This window comes from Alligator sinensis, unplaced genomic scaffold (genome assembly GCF_000455745.1).
Source record: "Alligator sinensis unplaced genomic scaffold, ASM45574v1 scaffold971_1, whole genome shotgun sequence".
Taxonomy (NCBI): Eukaryota; Metazoa; Chordata; order Crocodylia; family Alligatoridae; genus Alligator; species Alligator sinensis.
Window position 1 is genome coordinate 1,027,990 of NW_005842559.1, and position 18,364 is coordinate 1,046,353.

The 18,364-nt window shown below is 51.8% G+C and overlaps 1 protein-coding gene across 4 annotated transcripts in view; it reads left to right on the forward strand.

The window, feature by feature from the left end:
- The first annotated feature begins 4,390 nt into the window (after positions 1-4,390).
- The window catches only part of LOC102375733 (zinc finger protein RFP-like), a 22,067-nt gene continuing 8,093 nt past the window's right edge, over positions 4,391-18,364 (forward strand). For 2 of the 4 annotated variants that reach the window (XR_003095996.1, XM_025214017.1), the window contains exon 1: positions 4,391-4,869. Coding sequence is in view for 3 of the 4 variants with exons in the window: in XM_025214017.1 (XP_025069802.1) it covers positions 4,450-4,869 (420 nt within the window). In the remaining variant the exon portion in view is untranslated. The remainder of the gene's footprint in view (positions 4,870-18,364) is intronic. The other 2 variants (XM_006032312.2, XM_025214016.1) reach the window with 2 other exon arrangements.

The window sequence follows — 18,364 nt, forward strand, 5'->3', positions numbered from 1 at the left end:
CCACTCACAGCTCTGGGGCCCTTCCTGCCTGGGTCCCTGCTCCTGGGAATGGGGCAGCCCCCTCAGGGGGGCAAGGAGCAGGGGCAGGGGCAGCTTCCAGTGCCAGGCTGGGGAGCTGCGAGGCCATCCACTGGGGCCCAGGATGATCCCAGGCAGGACGGGGCTGCTGGGGAGGGGGAGGAACGGCCCTGCTTGTCCCCGGGCTGAGCTCTGCCCTGACGCTGTGATTCTCTCTGCCAGCGATGGTGACTCTGGATCCAGACACGGCTCATCCCTATTTCAACCTGCCAAGGGATGAGATGTACGAGATGGGCAGAAGCACAGCAGGATCTGCCCGCCAATCTGGAGAGGTTTGACTCTGAAATGATCTCAATTAATAAAACCCTTTACCCATGGACTGCTGTCAGGTCAGCCATCACACAGTGTCATTTCCACCTGCTGCTCATATCTCAACACATGTCTGAGCTTGGGGAAGTGAAACTAGCCCTGCCCTGCTCTCTCCCCACAGCTGTGGCTGCTGACAACCCCATTGCAAATCTCCAGGACCAAGTGACCTGCTCTGTCTGCCTCGAATTGTTCAGGGATCTGGTGATGATCATGGACTCTCTTGCTCCCCTCTACCTGAGAGTCCCCCTTTACATTGGTTTGTCTGGCTAGGGTCCTGTCTGGGGTCTGCCCCAGCCCCCAGCTCTCTCTTCCTAGCTACCTGTTGCAGAGGTGCTGAGTACATGGGAGCCCGAGGACCTTGGCCTCCCTGGGGAAGAGGGCTATCACCTGAAATGTGTAAAACTTCCCACATATCCATCATCTTAGGCCCCCCAGGGCAAAAATAAAAGTTGGTGCCTATAACCTGTCATGAAAGCACCCCAAGTATCCAATCGGGGGTTGGCCAGGCCTTCGGCCTATTTCTTTTAGCCATCTAATTAAAAAAAACAGCAACACTGCCCAGTCAGGCTACGGGTCTGACCCTGTTGCTTACATGACTGATCCCATGCTTTTTTTGTTTAAATTAAACAGCAGGGGTATCCCTAGACAATAGGCACAGGTATCTGCCCACATGCAGTATCTCCTGTCTCTTTCTAGTTTCCCCAAGCAGGGGAGAGAAAACAAGATAGTCAAATATAGAAAACATGGGGACATGGGAACATATGGTACGGCAGGAAAAAAAAATCATATTTAACTAAAACCATGCACAGCAACACACTTTGCAATACAAAATGGTTCGTACATTTTGTGTGGGTTACAGGTGCATACCTACCTGGCCTTCTGGCAGAGTTTAGAGCAGGGGCAGGCAAAATACAGCCTGTGGGCTGAATCCAGCCCACCAAGCCATTCTACCTGGTCCACAGGACCCCTCCAAACAACGATTAATACTGGCCTGAAGCTGCCCCTCTGAAAGCTGGTGGGAGGCAGGATTTCAGAGGTTGTGAACCATTGGACCAGGCAGGGTTGGTGGGGGGTGGGGGGTGGCTGGATGTGTGTTTTGTGGGTGGGTGGTGTGAGCTATTCTGCCCCACACCCTCCCTCCATGGTGCACAGTCCTTGCCACCAGCGGCAGCAGCAGCAGGTGGCAGGCCTTTGGGGCACTCGTGGTGTGCAGCAGGCAGAGTCCCCCTGCGGCTCTGGCTGAATCACAGGAGCTCTGATTTCTTGGCTTAAATTTAGGTTACGTACAAAAGACAGAAAGCCAAAAACCTCGGTGGCTGTAGTGGGGCCTTGGCCAGGCATTAGTACTTCACATTCATTCACCCTGTGACCTTGTAAAGTTATTAAGGCCCAAGTTTAGCCAGTATTTTCCCCAAAACAGGACCTAGCCAGGCAAGTGCTCTGGGCTGTCTGTCAGTCACAAGTGCAAGAGGAGTCAGCGGGAGCTGAAGGAGCCCGGCCCCTCTGAGAGCCAGGCCGTGTTGCTCTGTGATGGACATCCAGAATAGAGAACCCAAATCGAGGGGTTTTTCTGAAAAATGGGCCCAGCCAGTCTGGCTGGAGTGGACTGTAGGGAAGGAGAAATCCCCCCTCCCACTTCTTCTCCCTCCTCCCCAGGAGCAGCAGGCACTGGGAGGGCCCCTGGGAGGATGTGAAACAAGGAGTAGGCAGACCAGGCAGATGGAGGGCTGTACACCTTTGATGTCCTGCTCCCTTGCAAAAACAGGACATCTCTGTGCATCCCCATGGCTGTCTTGGTGTGGGCCTCTCCTGCTCTCTCCAGGCTCTGCTGCACCCATGGGAGGGGTCTGTCTCTCCTGGCTTCTCCATCACACTGTGCCTCATGCACCTGCTCCCATGTATGTTCACTCAGGATGAGCTGTGTGCTAGGTGTAAGGGCTTATTTCTAACAGAAACTTCATCTTATAAGCCATGCTAGGGCCCAGGTGCTTCCTCATGACACATTCTGGCATTTGCTTCCATCTGCTTGACTAGATCTTTGTTAAGAGATGAAGAGGCAGGGGAAATGAGCAGGAGAGGGACAAGGAGGTCAGAAGCCAAGAGAAAGACAGGTAAATGGAAGCTGGCTCAGGATGGCCTTGTTCGTTTAGTTTATTAGCGGTTGGACTTGGTTTAGGGTTTCTGTAGGTGATGAGATGCAGGCATTGCTACCTGACAACAAGCAAGACTTGTTTGATAACCTTGTTTGACAACGTTCATTTAATATTAACGATGAAAAACCTATTCAGCACATTTGTATGTTTACTGAACTGCTTCAGCAGGCTTCTGCGGTTGGGCCAGGGAATCGAGTATAACAACCCAGGTCCACCTCAGATGTGTTGCTCTTCAGTCTTGAACTCTAGTTCTTGCTGAATTTCCCACTTGCAGGTGAACCAAGATCAGTGCTTCTTTAAAACTTAAGTCTTTAAATCCTCAGCATGAAGCTGGCCTGTGCTGGCCACCTTCTAGAGGCTATTAAGGTTTTAGAGCAGTGGTACTCAAACTGTGGGTTGCGACCCCAAATGTGGTTGCAACATCAGTGGGTGGGGGCGCGGTAAACGTGCCGCCTGAGATTTCTGCGCCCACAGCGAGGTGCAGGGCTGCAGCTGGGCCAGACCAGCTCCGGGCAGGAGCCACCTCTGCAGCCCAGCGGGTGGGACCCGTTGCGGGAGGGAGTGCCGCACCACCGTGGCTGCCAAGGTGTGAGGTGCGGCAGTGGCAGCAGCGCGGAGTTGTGCTTGGGTGAGCAGGGGGAATCTCAACTTGGCAGCCATGGCAGCATGGTGCTGCACTTCCTCACTCCCATGCCAGGTCCTGCCCACTGGGCTGTGGAGCCCCAGGGTGGAGGGCAGAAGGGCGGGGAGCCCCAAACATGCAGTGGGAAGCTGACATCCTCCTCACTTCCACGGGCTCCTCTCTGGCAGTGCTGCCCACGGGGAACGTGATGGGGTGGTGGGGAAGGAAGCTCGGCTCTGCACTCCGCTCTGGCCACTGCAGCCTCCACCTCCTCCAGTTGGCTACTCTACTGCAGGCCTTGGCAGCCTGTGACTGGTGAGTGGGCTTGATCCAGCTCATGAAGAGGTCCAATCCTGCCTGCCGAGGTCCCATGCAGCATGGGGGATCGGTGGCATAGAGCTGCACGGTGTTGCACATCCCCTCTGCAGCTCCAACTCTGCTGCATGTGCCCTTCTCCTGGCCATGGGGTTGAGGATTAGCAGCAAGGCTGAGCACAGGCAGCTCGCCACTCCAGCGAGGAGGGGCTGGTGCCTGCCCCTGGGGCCAGGCTGCAAAGGGCGGCTTGCACCAACAAAAGGTTTCCCCCCTGCCCTACAGAGACACCAGCTCATCAGCACTACAACACAGGGGAGCTCTTCCTTCTCTTCTGCCACATCAGGGGGTATGAAAGGGCCCCGTTCCCAGGCAGCTGGTGGAGAGGCTGCTTTTCTGGGCACTTGCTGTTTCCAGGGGGACTTGCTCCATGGCACAGCCTGTTTCTGCAGTGGTTGAGGGGTGAGGGGTTTCTCTGGGTCCTTCTTCTTCCACTAAGAAGGGGCGGGTGATATTCTTGGGTTCTGCTCCACACTCTCCGCAGCAAACTTTGTGAACTAAGATGGCCACAGACTCCTCCACCTCACTCCCTGCTGCTCCTCTGGACTCCTGCCCCATCCTTATCCTTTAGACTGTTATTGTTGCAGGACAGGGCCCCTCTTTGCTGTTATGTCCAGTTCTCAACGGAAAGGATCAGGGCTTTGGGCTTTTTCTGCCCTGAGTATCACTTCCAGTGTACAGAGGTCAAAATGTTTCCCCAGAGAATCCATGAGCAGGAGCTAGACTGAGTTTCAGCTTAGGAATTGCTGAAATAATTTCAGTTAAAAAAACCCGCGTTAGGCATGGACTCCTGCCTGGTCAAACAGCACTTAGCAGCATTTCCAGGAAATGAAACTCCCAGCTGTTGCTTGTGTCTGAGCATGTGCCTGAGCTCGGAGAAGTGAAACTAACCCCGTTCCACCCTCCTTTGGAGCCATGGCTGCTGAGAGCTGTGTAGAAAACCTCCGGGATGAAGCGACCTGCTCCGTCTGCCTGGACTTCTTCAGGGATCCGGTGATGATCGTGGGCTGTGGGCACAACTTCTGCCGAGCCTGCATCACCCAGTGCTGGGAGCGATTGGACAGAGATGTCACCTGCCCTGAGTGCAGACAGACCTTTCCACAAAAGAGCCTCCAGCCAAACAGGCAGCTGGCAAGTGTTGTGGACATAGCCAGGAGGCTGCGTGTGCAGAAAGCCGAGGGAGCCGGAGGGCAGCGAGTGTGTGGGGAGCACCAGGAGGCTCTGAAACTGTTCTGCCAAGACGATGAAATCCCCATCTGTGTGGTGTGCGACCGATCCCGGGCGCACCGATCTCACACCGTGGTTCCCCTAGAAGAGGCCACTGAAGAGTACAAGGTAGGAATCGCTGTTTGGCTAATGTGCACCAGCTTTAGGTTTAATTGCAGGTTTGTTTCTTCCCACACTTCCTTCCACTTGTCATCTGTCTTGGCTACTGGTGTGATCAGCTGTGGGGAGCCTCCCTTGTAGGGAACAGGTTACAAAGTGATATTGGGTCTGTAAGGGTATCTAGGGGTTCCTCAGTTAAAACTGTCGCGGGAGAAAACTCCCTGGAATTCGTTGTCTAGCCGCATAGGAACCAGGCTTTACTGCAGTTTACTTGCTCGAGCAAATGACCATAAGCCAGCAAAGAGGCAAAATGGCCCCGACTGAAGAGTGAGGCATTCTTTTATACTTTTACAACAAGGCAAGACTACAGGGTTAACAAATAAGCAATACTTGTGACGATCATTTCTTTATCAGCATTTTTCTGTTGTAGCTGAATTAGTACTTTCTCAAAAGCAGAAGTCAAGCAATGGTTACATTATGATACGTTAGCAAAAGCTGCACAGCAACTGACATTTCCTGAGTACGTGATCACTGTACTTTAGAACAATGGCTTCTTTGTCTTATGTGAACTATTTTATTTCAGGGTAATAGCTTCTTTGCCCATCACAAACAGCACTTAAATGAGAGAGACACAAAACCTCTTCTTAGCAGTCCTGGGGCATTGGTTCAAACTGGATCCTTCCCCTTTCCTGGTCCCCAGGGTTCACCTCTCCGTTCCACACTCACATGCTCCGTTACGCGGGACTGCCTCTGAAGCCTAATTTTACGTATCAGTGCACCTTCCCTCCTGAAGAAAACCATAAGCCATCCCAGATAGCAAATTCCACGATCCGTATTCTCAGCCTGGCAGCACTCTCCGGAGGAGCGATTACTAGCACATCACTCTGGAGGGGGCTTTTACCACTCACTTTTTCCAAGACTTTATGAGTTTTTCAGTGGGTTTGATCTTCCTCTCTTCTCAGCATCAGCCCTTTGGTTGCAGCTGTGTTCCTTTCTTCTTACTTGGTGATTTTTGCGATGCCTTGGGGGTAACAAAACAATAATTAATGTGGGTGCTATAAAGTCACTATTGGCTGTCACCAGGGATCCTGGTTTTCTCTGCTATAAATCACTAATTCTCTGACTAAAACCCCATAATCCACTATTAAAATAAAAGGCCACTATATATATAGGTATCAGTTGAACACAATATTTCATTTACAGTTTTAAAGCAATTTGGAAGCCTACCAGTGCCTCAATCACTATAGTAAAATTAATTATAAATGCCTATATATTTTGGCATTTGATTTTGGGTTTTTCATCATGGAAAATCAGAGCACCTGCTGAGAGCCCTCTATAATACACCCCAGGGAATTATGCGCAGGAAAAATCAAAATGATGTGCAGGAAGACTCAATTATGCTAAATTTATTACTTTTTTTTCTTTACACATTAAACTAAATATAACACTATTTGAACCTTCTTTAGAAATACATGCAGGTACTTTGTGTGGTTGGGGGTTGGGTGTGAAGTGTGTGTATGTGGAGGGGGCTTTGTGAAGGTGTGGGGAGATGTGTGGGTGGGTTTGTGGTGCACAGGCCCCACTGCTGGCAACTCAAGAGCAGCAGGCAGTGGGCCCTCGGGGTGCTTATGGCTGCGGCAGGCAGAACCCCTGCGGCACACACCTCTGGCCAAGTCCGAGGGCCTGCATGTGCTGGCACATACCTCGCACCAGACCAGGCTAGCTCCATGCCAGTGCATGCAGATTGTGGCACTGCAGGCAGGAGACACATGCCATCAGGCTGGGTGGGCTCCATGCCTCCATAGGCAGCTTCCTGCTGCCCTGCTGGATGCCACATGTGGAGGGATGGAGCCAGCCATCCTGGCTTGATGGTTTGTGGACTGGGAGTTGCGTTCCATCAGGCCTCGCTCTTTGCCTCCACGTGGGGCTTCCCACTGGCACCTCCCCACTCCCTCAGTGCTTGCCCACAGCGCCCCCCACCCCCCGCCCTGTTCCCCACCCATCTCGCTGGCTCTTCCCACAGCCCCCAGCCCTGGCAGTCACCCACACCTGCTGGTGCCCCCCATCCCCAACCTGCAGCTGGTCTAGCCACCCCCAGAACCACTGGAGAGGGCCCCCAGTTGGCCCCCAGCTCCCTGCAAGCCCCACTTACCTCAAAAGCTCCAGGAGGGAAAGTGAGCCTGAGCCATACCCTGGCTGGTAGTGTCTCAGGCCCTGCTGCTTCCCCCTCTCCCTCGCCCATGGGACAGGGCTTGGGGTTTGCCACCATTCTTGCAAGGTGCTCTTGCAGGCTGGAACTCTGCCAGCCTGCAGAATGCTCTTTGCAAAAGTGAAAACTGCATTGGTATCTCCACTAAAATGAAAAATCTGCTTTTCTCTCTATTTAAAGGGGAAATCTACACATTTTTTCCCTGCTTTTCTGTAGGAAACAGAAAACTCAGATCCCTGGCTGTCACTTTATCCAGGCTTTTGGCTATCACTCTCAAGTGCCCTTGGTTTTTGCCAAACTCTATTCCTTGCATCTGTGTGATTTGGGGGGCAGTTGTTCCTCAGTGGTACTCAGCGGGGCCCAACTACTAGAGTGTGATTCCTCAGGTGCACTCTATCTCCTGGATTCAGTGGTGGAAAGCCATAGGATATGACAGCAGGCCTGGAAGGGACCTCATGAGATCATCTTGACCTGCCTCAAGCAGTATCATGCATGACTAAACAAACCTAGCTAACTTGACTAAACAAACCTGTCTAACCTGCTCTTGAAAAGGTCCAGGTGTACAGATTCGATAACTTTTCTAGGTAGCCTGTTGCAATGCTTAACCACCCTCGTGGTCAGAAAGCCTCCTAATCTCTGCTGGGCTCTTTCCAAATCTGCCTACATCTTTCCAGAAATGTGGGGCCCAATGCCAGACATAACACTCCAGATGAGGCCTCACCAGTGCCAGATAGTGGGAAAGAAACACTCCCCTTGATTTGCAAGTGCCACTCCTGTTAATACAACAAGAGGATAGTAACAAAGTGCATAGCTCAGGGGCTGAAGCCCAACTGCAAGGGGATAGGGGGACTAGCCTGCCTGCCCAGAAGCTATAGGTCAGCTGGCAGGGGATGTTTGGCTGGTCGTACAGGTAGTTAAAAGTTCCCAGGGATCGTGGCTTAGAGGGAGAGGAGGAGGAGGAGGCAGCAGTGGCAGTTGGTACACTGAGGGGAAAAGCCCAAAGCCTGGGTTGCCTCTCTCTCTAGGTCTGGGGAAAGACCAGAGGTTTTACTTTCGTTTATTTGCATGTTTGTTTATGTTGTTTCTTGCTCGGTTTGCTGTGGGGACAAGCTCCCCACATGTAAAATAAAGGGACTGAAAATTGGAATGGCCCTACTGGACTGGTTGGGTCTTACAGAAGAGGCCTATTGCTGCAAGTTCAGTTAGAGACTTGGGACCTGAATACGTGGCCCTGTGCCATGGCCCAAAGCTAAAGGGTTTGTGCACCCACTGGCTACACCCAGATTCCTGGTCAGCTGTGGATATTTTAGAACTGGTGACCCTAGAACAGTTCTGCACCAGCCTCCTAGTAGAAATCCAGAGGTAGATGTATTGCCACTGGGTGGCCAGCTTGGAGGCCACCTGGAAAGTAGAGGACTTCATGAGGGCAGGGGTAGACTGTTGGGATCCCTGGGGAAGTGGGGGTTATGGGGAAAACTGGCTGAGTCCCTAAGGAGGTCCCCAGCAGGGGTGTTACCTCTGTGTCCTCCAAGACCCCAGTCAGGGGGAGGGGAACCTCCAGAAGGCTCTTGAGTGATCCTTCCAGAGAAGAGAGCCACCTGGGGCATCCCTGCAGTTCAGGAAGTGGAAGTGAAGCTTAAATGAACTTTCAATGCAGGGAGAAGGGCCATCGATATCAGGACTGTCTGCAGATGGATTGTGGGTATACTCATGCCTTAGTCTTGAAGGCGCAGTAGCAGAGCCCAGACACAAGGGGATATGTGATCCCCCTCAAAAATAGGGGATGTCCATGTGATGGGGCTCATAGACTCATAATCTGGACAGAACGTTGTCTATGAGCAATTTGTGAACACCGTAGACATCCCAGTAGGTGAATGCTGGGATTCACCTGTATTCATGGGGATACTTGACCCTACCCCATAATCCATCTAAGCCTGACCATCAGGAAGGTCATGTGAGAGCTGTGATGGCCAGCCATCTAGTATACCCTGTGGAGGTGAGGTGAGATTGGGGCTCAATGGCCAAGGTTGGTATGGCTGGCTCAAAGAGTGGATGGAAATCAGGCTGATCTCCATCCCATGGAACCAGAACTGGAAGAGATATTTTCCTTTTCAGACCCTGAGCTTTTTGGACCTTGACCCGGTCATGCTGAGAGCAGCAGCAGGTCAGGTGAGAGGCCCTTGCCAGCCACACAAAATACTCAGGAAAAGGGGTTAGGGTTCAATGCAATCTGGACCACCCCCCTCCAAAGGATGCAGAGGGTGAGTGAACCTTAGGACTTTGGGAAGGTGGGCTGATCAGGTAGTGGAAAGCTCGTATTTCATTCTTGATCAAAGGAAGGACGGATGGTTGGGTCGGGCCAATGGAGCCATAGCGAGTGCAAAGTTATGGGGGGAACTCTTGATGAGGATGACAAAGACAAGACCAGAGGGGTCTGCCGGTTCCAACTAGTAGTCCTCAAGCAGCACCATAGCCAGGTTGTGAAGCTGGCCCATGATATACCATGGAGGATCATTTGGGGTGGAAAGGACCCAGGATAGAGTGCTGGTGAAGTTTTTTTGACCACAAAATCGAGCACTATTGTGCCTCCCACCCCAACTGTCAGATGGTTGCCCTGTAACTTGCCCATAAGGCCCCACTGATACCCATCCTGTTGGTCAGCATACCCTTTGAGCAGGTTGTAGTGGACTTGGTGGGACCTCTGGAAGCCAGTTTAAGGGGATTCAAGTTCATCCTGGTCCTGGTCAGCTATGCCACCCGCTACCCTGAGGATGCTCTTGACTTCAGCCCAAATGGTGACTTCTGAGTTACTACAGATATTCTCCTGGGTGGGCATTCCTAAAAAGGTTTAACCAACCAGGGCACAACCATTTGGTAAAGGCTTCAGTATACCATCTCCAAAAAGATAGATTAGTCAAAAGGTTTATTTGAACACTGAAGGGGATATTGAGGAAATTTGTCTCAGAAGAGGGACCAATTATTACCATATTTGTTGTTCACCTTTTGAGAGGTTATACAGCCCTCCATTTGCTTTTTGCTCTTTGAATTATTGTATTCAGCCCCAGTATGCATTAGGTCTTTTGCAAGAGTCCTGGCAGGCCTAGGGGAGAGCAACACAAAATGTAGTTCAGTATGTTTTGAAGTTATGGGAGAGATTAGACCTGGTGGGGACCTTGCAAAGGAAAATCTTGAAGCTGTCCAGCAGGCACAGAAACATCAATACAGTAAGAATGGGTGGCTCTGGATTTACCAGCCAGGAGATCAAGCCTTACTGTTGCTCCCCTCCTCTAAGAGTAAGTTTCTGGTGAAGCAGCAAGGCTCTTTTGGGGTCTTGCAGAGGGTAGCCCAGTTAAATTATGAAGTTCATCTAATGGGGAAATGGCAGGGCTCACAGATATATCATGCCAACCTGCTAAAGACCTGGAGGGCCCAAGAGGCCTATATGGTCTCTGCATGTTTACTGGGAGTTAGCCTGGGGATTCTGGATCTCCCCCCACCAGGATCTCATAATTGGGCTCATGCTAGGCGGGGGCTTTGACCCCAACTCAATGGGCTGACATAAAAGCCCTACTGGGAGAATTTAAAGAGGTGTTTACAGTGATTCCAGGCAGGACTACATTAGTCAAACACCGGTTTATCTTCAAGCCAGATTGTACAATTCAGAAGGGACACTGAAGAATTCCAGCAGGGCTGAGGGAAACAGTGAAACAGGTAAACAGTTTAAGAAAATGTTGGACTTGGGAGTAATAGAGGAATTGGCCAATGATCACACTGTCTGATTTTGTATTGACTTCTGCAAAGTCAGTGCAGTTTCAAAGTACAGTGCATATCCCATGCCCAGAATAGATTAAATAGTGGAGGGAGGGACTAGGCAATGCAAAGTATATAACTACCCTGGACTTGAGCAAAGGGTATTGGCTAAATACCTTTGGACTCAGCATCCCGAGAAATCACAGATTTTGCAGCACCCGGTGGGCTGTACTACGTCAGGACTCTTTTGGTCTGCATGGAACCCGGTGACCTTCCAACATCGAACGGACAAAGCACTCTGCCTGCGCTGGGCATATACGGCTGCCGATCTGGATGCTGTTGTAATATTTGCCAACGTATGGGCAGGCCACCTCCAGCAGTGGAGAGAGGTGTTGCAGGTGATATGAGTGGCTGGTCTCATAGCTAACCCTGCCAGATGTCACCTAGGACACATGGAGACTAGGTATCTGGACTATATACCGGGCAATGGTGCACCAGGCTCATAGGTGACAAAGTAAAGGCCCTAGTGAATTCACAATTGCCAACAACCAAAAAACAGAGGAAGTCATCTCTGGGCTTAGCAAGCTGGTATCAGCGATGCATCCCACAGTCTGCTGCCATCGCAGCAAGGGAGAACAGAAGGGAGATCCACAAAGGGTACAATGGTCACCCAAATGTGAGGCAGTGTTTGAGACCATGAAACAGCTGCAATGTAGTGCACCAGCCTTCACAGCCAGGACTTAACAAAAGCGTTTAAGTTGCAGACAGAGGCCTCAGAGGAGGCCTGGGGTGGTTCTTTCCCAAGAGTTTGAGGTTGGAGAACACCTCATTCTGTATCTCAGCATGAAGCTCCTTCCTCAGGATCAGAAGTTGGCACTGATAGAACAGGAGTTTCCAGCAATTAAGTGGGCAGTTGAGGCCCTCTACTACTACCTCCTATGGACCTGTTTCTGTGTGGTCCCTGACCATGCCCTTTAAGCAGGGCTTAATGCTATGTGCAAGGACAACCCCCAGTTCATGAAGTGGTACCTGTCCCTGCAGCCTTTTGATTTTTTGAAATGGCACCACCATGGGTCTGCACATGCAAGTGCAGACTTCTTCCCCCAAGAAGGTGGGTTGGGGTATTACAGAAAGTTGGAAAAGCTTATCTTAGACTCCATTCTTGGGAAGGAGGACGTGTAACAAAGTACATGGCTCAGGGGCTGAAGCCTGGCAGCAAGGGTTTAGAGGGAATAGCCTGCCTGCCTAGAAGCTCCCAGCCAGCCAGCAGGGGAGATTGGCTGGCCCTTGGGAAAGTAAAAAGCTCCCAGGGAGGTTGACAGAGAGAGACAGGTGGAGGCTGGTAGCCTGAGAGAAAAGCACAGAGCCTGGGTTGCCTCTCTTTAGGTTTGTGGAAAAAACAGAGGTTTTACTTTTATTTGTTTTCTGCACACGTGTCTCTGTTGTTTCTTGCTCTGTTTGCTGTGTGGACAAGCTTCCCACACGTAAAATAAAGGGACAGGAAACTGGAACTAAGTGCTGACTGGCCTTTGTGAGGAAGCTGGCTCCTGGGTCTGGATAAAGGAGGGACGGCTCACTCCAAGGATGCTCCTGGGTTTTTGCCACCAGAACACATGGTTGGCTCAGAAGCAGCTTATGGTCCACTGTAACCCCCAGGTCCTTCTTTGCAGTACTGCAGCCTGGCCAGTCATTTCCCAGCCTGTATCTGTGCATGCAATGATTAAGTCCCAAGAGCAAGACTGCCCTTTTCTTCTTGAATTTGATCCAATTGAACCGAGATTGTTTGTCAGTCCTTGGGTCTTAACATGGATCCGCATCTGTTGGTCCTTCCTCTGCTAGATCAGTTCATAGTCATGAGATTTCAGTACAACATCATTAATTGGTATATTTGATCTTCCCTTTTCCCCAGCAGGAGCTGAGCTGGAGGTAGGCAATTTTACAGGGGAGTAGCAGGACTTTATGGGTTTACTGCACATTTCCATTTTTTTCTTTTTTTCCCTTCTTCTAGCACTGGCCACTTCCAACTCTCTCTCTCACCCCACCCCCTGCTCGTCCATTGTTTTCTATTTTCTCTCTCCTTCATATCCTCTGCCTTCTGCAGTCCTTTCATAGCATCTCTTGAAGAGAACTTGTGTTCACAAAGACTTGTGCTCTATAAGCATATCTTATTTACTCTGTGAAGCATATTTATGTAGTCTGTGAAGGTGCATATCTACTAGGGCTGTGCAAGTCCGCAGCTATTCAGTCTGGCCGCCTCGGATGCCAGGGATCTGATCAGGACCTCTAGACCGGGTTTCCACCTTGATCCAACCGAAGCAGCTCTGAAGCTTCAAAGCCATCCCAGAGATCCAGCCATAGGGTATAATGGGGAATCAATGAAATATCTATAACTTTGTTGTTTTATGTCTGATTTGGATGAAACTTGCAGGGATGGTAGCCTCTGCTGAGAACATGAAGCCTGCCAAGTTTCAAGAAGATCAGTGCAGAGGTTTGGGGAGAACTGCACCGTAAGCTGCTGACAGGCAGAACTCGTGACACAAATGACCGTGTGTGTTAAGGCGCAGCGGGCTGAAAACTGCAGGGGTGGTAACTCTCACCGAGGCCACAATGCCTGCCAGCTGTGCGTGTGTCCTAGAGCAGGCCTGAGTGAGTGCTGGGCCCTGTCAGCCCACAAAGCCTGCCAGCTGTGTGCGTCTCGCTGGGGGAGCCTGTCATCCAGGGCCCTGCACCCCAAGCTGCTGACAGGCAAAACTCGTGATGCGAGTGGTTGACATTGTGTGTGTTAAGGTACGCCCTTCCTGGTGCTGGGGCCTCTGCACAACACGGCAGTGTGCCCCACTGAGGTCTCCTCCTCCCCTACAGCCTCACGCCCGGTCCTCCACTTTGTGACAACAGGTACAATAACTTAGCTGGCTCAACACCAGCAGCAGCAGCAGCAAAGGTACCCCAATGGACCTGTCACAGAGCCTGTTGTTTTGTAAAGGAATTGACAGCAAGAAGTAAAGATGTTGTGTTGTGTTGGACATATGATGTTATTCATGGTGCGTGATGGCTTGTCTTGTGTTTTTATGTCTATATGTGTATTATGAGAAAAAGGAGTACTTAAAAAATGTATCTTTGGAAGCTTTAGGGTTGAAACCCCCTTTGTCAGGCTGAGGAAATACCTGCAGTTGGTCCTGGATGGAAGGAATAGTAAAGAAGCCAGAGGCTGGCCTGGCCTGCAATGCAGGCAAGAAAGCCAGTCAGTGAAAATGGAAATGGAGGCATCAGGGGGTGAGCATTACTTGGCTTTTAAAAAACTCAAAAAAGGAAAATTGGTGCAGAGTGAGGAGGGTGGCACTCAGTCCATCTGCAGGTGGAGCTTCGGGAACCCCAGCAGGGGGAGGTTCACCGTCAGGAACACCAGCTACTCCACCAAAGCAGGATCCATGCAGGTGCAGTGGGGTGTCACAACATCCCCAGCAATGCTGAACACCCTCTCGCTTGGAACACTGCTCGGTGGACCATATAGGCATTGCCGGGCATCCAGTGAACGAGGGTTTTGGGGCTGCCAGTGCACGTGCTCCCCTTCACCCTCGGGTCACACGTGCCTGCCACCATGTGGACTGTACTGGACGGCAAAGGATCCAGCTGTCTGCTGATGCCCTCCTTCAGCTGCCTCACCACTGCCTGCACATTTGGTGACAGCGGCCTGCCCCAACCAGGAACATTGATCCCCTGGAACTTCTCCATTTTGCAGCTCCATAGTAGGTAGGGTCAGAAGGGACCTGAGCAGATCATCAAGTCCAACCCCCTGCCATGGGCAGGAAAGGATGCTGCGGTCAAACAACCCCGCTTAAGTGATTATCTAGCCTTCTTTTGAAGACCCCCCAGGGTAGGAGTGAGCACCACTTCCCTTGGAAGTTGGTTCCAGATCCTAGCTGCCCTGACTGTGAAGTAGCGCCTCCTGATATCTTGCCTGAATGTACTCTCAGTCAACTTGTGGCTGTTATTCCTCATTACTCCCAGTAGTGTTTGGGGGGAGCAGGGACTCCCCCAATGCCTGCTGGTCCCCCTTGGCCAGTTCGTAGACAGTCACCAGATCCCCTCTCAGCCTTCTCTAGTGGAGGCTGAACAGGTTCAGGTCCCGAAGCCTCAACTCGTAGGGCCTGCCCTGCTGACCCCTGATCATGTGAGTGGCCCTCCTCTGGACCCTCTCTATGTTGTCCACATCCCTCCTGAAGTGCGGCGCCCAGAACTGGACGCAGTACTCCAACTGCAGCCTGACCAGTGTCGCATAGAGGGGGAGGATCACCTCCTTGGACCTGCTCGTGATGCATCTGTGGATGCATGACAAGGTACGGTTAGCCTTACTGACTGCTTTCTCACATTGGCAGCCCGTGTTCATTTTGGCATCAATATTGACTCCAAGATCCTTTTCTGCCTCTACACTGATGAGAAGGGAGTTCCCCAGCCTGCAGGTCTGCTGCTGGTTCTTCCTCCCCAGGCACAGCACCTTGCACTTGTTAGCGTTGAATCCCATCCTGTTCTCATCCGCCCACCCCTGTAACCTGTCCAGATCTAGTTGTAGCCTGTCCCTCTCCTCCAGTGTGCCCACTTCTCCCCACATCTTAGTGGCAGCCGCAAATTTGAACAAGGTGCTTTTCACCCCCTTGTTCAAGTCACCGATGAAGAAGATGTTGAACAGTGTGGACCCGAGGACCGAGCCCTGGGGGACCCCACTGCCCACATCCCTCCACGTCGAAAAAGACCCACCAACCACCACTCTCTGGGTTCAGCCCTCCAGCTAATTTGCGACTCATCTGACTGTGCAGGCATCGACCCCACAGTCACCTAATTTCTTAATGAGAATGGGGTGGGAGACAGTGTCGAAGGCCTTTCTAAAGTCCAGAAAGACTACGTCCACTGCGACACCTGCGTCCAATGATTTGGTGACCTGGTCATAGAAGGCCACCAGGTTGGTCTGACAGGACCTGCCTCGAATGAACCCATGTTTGTTGCCGCTAAGCATGATCTCCCCTGCTGGTCCCCTCCAGTGAGGTTCTCCAGTTCCCTCACTAGGGGATCACCTGGCTGAGGAGGCCATTGCCAGCACTAAGGGTCTCGGTGGCCTCAAGGAAGGGCTTGAGGACCACCAAGATCTGGGAGATGGTACCCCACTCAGCTCTGTTCAGGGGGCACTGAACCCAATCTCCCTAAGCAAAGCCATCTCATGGATGGCTTTCTGCTGCTCCACCAGCCTCTCGAGCATCAGGTATGCGGAGTTGCACCGAGTCTCCACGTCCTGCCTGATTCTGTGCTGCAGGATGCTCAGCTCTGCCTGTTTCTCCTGCAGCATCTTGTTCCCCTTGATGCTGAAGTGGAAGTACCTCAACACCTTCCTGCATTTCGAAATCAGCTGGCTTGTAGCAGTATGGCACCATCACTGGCAGCCCTGTCTCCCTCCAAGACATCCCTCACTATTAGGTGCAGCCTGTGTGCCACACAGCGGATGCCAACAAAATTGGCATCACAGACAGCCTTCACCATATTGGCCCCATTGTCGGTGACCATAAACCCGTGGGCGAGCTCGGCCTGCCTAACAAGCCACCCCTGCACCATGCAGTTCATGGCCCCCATGATCTCCCTTGCCGTGTGGGACTCATCCAGCACCTCAGCTTGCAGTAGAGCCCACCAACGGCCCGACTGAGCGCACCAGTGCCCCGTGAGGGAGAGGTAGACGTGATCGCCACCCCGGCTGCTCCAGATGTCGGAGGTGAAGTGCAAGGCGAAGTGCAGTCCTGCCTTGCACAGCTCCTCCCTCAAGTACTCCCTGCATGCCTCATACAGGGAAGGCACCTCTGTCCTGCTAAAGGTGGTGTGTGCAGGCACTTTGTAAAATGGGGCCAGAAGTGCTACAAACCGCCTGAGCCCTGGCTGCTCAACTAGGGAGAAGGGCTGGCTATCCAGAGCAAGCATCTCTCAATGCTCTGGGTGATCTCTCTCGCCTTGGGAACATGCCCCCCTTTCTGTCCACCTTTCCCCGACTGGTCCAGGGTGGCCTTCCTCTACTTTGGGGGTAAGGGGGCTTTGGAGTGAGTGGGGGACTTCCCTTTCAGCACACTCACACTGGTGCCAGGCTGAGCAGCAGGAAGAAGGGCAGGGGGGTGCTGCCTCCTCAGATGCAGCAGCATGGCTGTGGTGGTGAAGTGTCTCACATCCCTGCCATGGCTCATGTACCTTTGGCAGTGCTGGCAGATGGCAAACCTGGGATCATCTGCCACCTCAAAATGATCCCACACTACAGTACTCCTCCGCTTCTGGGTTGAGGGCGAGGATCCTGCCTTTTCCCCCTTCTCAGCAGGCTGAGGTTCAACAGCAGGAGAAGCTGCCTCAGCTGAGCCACTTGCTTCGATAACCTCAGCCTCCTCTGAGGTGCTGCTTTCTGGAGGAGACCTGGGTCTAGGGGAAACTTGAGGGGTGTGGAGCACAAACTCTGATTCCCCCTCGGTCCCCAGAATTGCTTGAGCCAGCGCACTCAGCATCCCTGGTTCCAGCTCCAGCTCCTCCTCTGGCAGTGGGAGGCTCACGCTGAGAGCTGGCATTGGGGTGGAAGAGACAGTGATGCCACAGCTGGTGCCCACTTCTGGACTGAGGGGAGGTGGTGCAGGTGCAGGGATGTCAGGTGCAGACACTGCTCCCACCTCCTTGCTTCCCCTGGCAGCACAGGTGTCATAGATGCATTCCCTTCCTGAGCAGCCGTGTTTGGGATGGGGGTGGGGGGCTTGCAGCTCTAGCTCTCCCCCTACCCCCTCTCCCTCCCCTGCCAGAAGACCTGGCACCTGCCTTTCCAGCACGCTTCATATTGATCTTTCCTGTGCTACAAAAGGTCTGTGTGTGTGTATCACTCCTTTTGTGTTGTGTGTTTTATTCCCTCTGTTGCATGCGTGCACTGGACTCCTCTTTGACTGTTTGCTTTGGTGTTAAGAGCTATGTAAAAATTGTGTGCTGTCTGTCTGTCTGTCTGTCTTCTTCTCCTATGAATATCTGATTTTTCTTCTTTATATTGTGTGTGTGTGTGTGCGCGTGTGTGTGCGAGCTGCGTGTGTGTAAATCCTTTTGTATATGTCTGTCTTGTTCTCCTGTAAATACCTGTGTCTATCTTGTGCTGTGAATGAAATTATTTGTGCGTTTTTTTTGTGGCTCATGATATTGTCTATCTTATGCTCCGAATAAAATTATTTGTGTGTCTTCCTGTATCTCAGTATATTATCTGTGTCTTGCTCTTCTGTAAATATCTGTCTTCTTCTGCTGTGATTTTTTTTCTATATTCTGGGTCTCTATGTATGTGCGTGCAAGCAATCTGTGCCTCCCCGCACAGTGATAGATAACACTAGCTGGGAAAACACAACTTTCTTTTTGCAAAGTTTCCAAAACAAGTTTCCAAAAAAACTGTTTGTAACAGGAGGGATGGCAGGGTCGCCATGCTAGCCCTTGCCACCTCCTCTACTGTGCCAAGCTTCGGACTTGCACCCTCCTATTCTCGCCCGCCACGACTTTGATGAT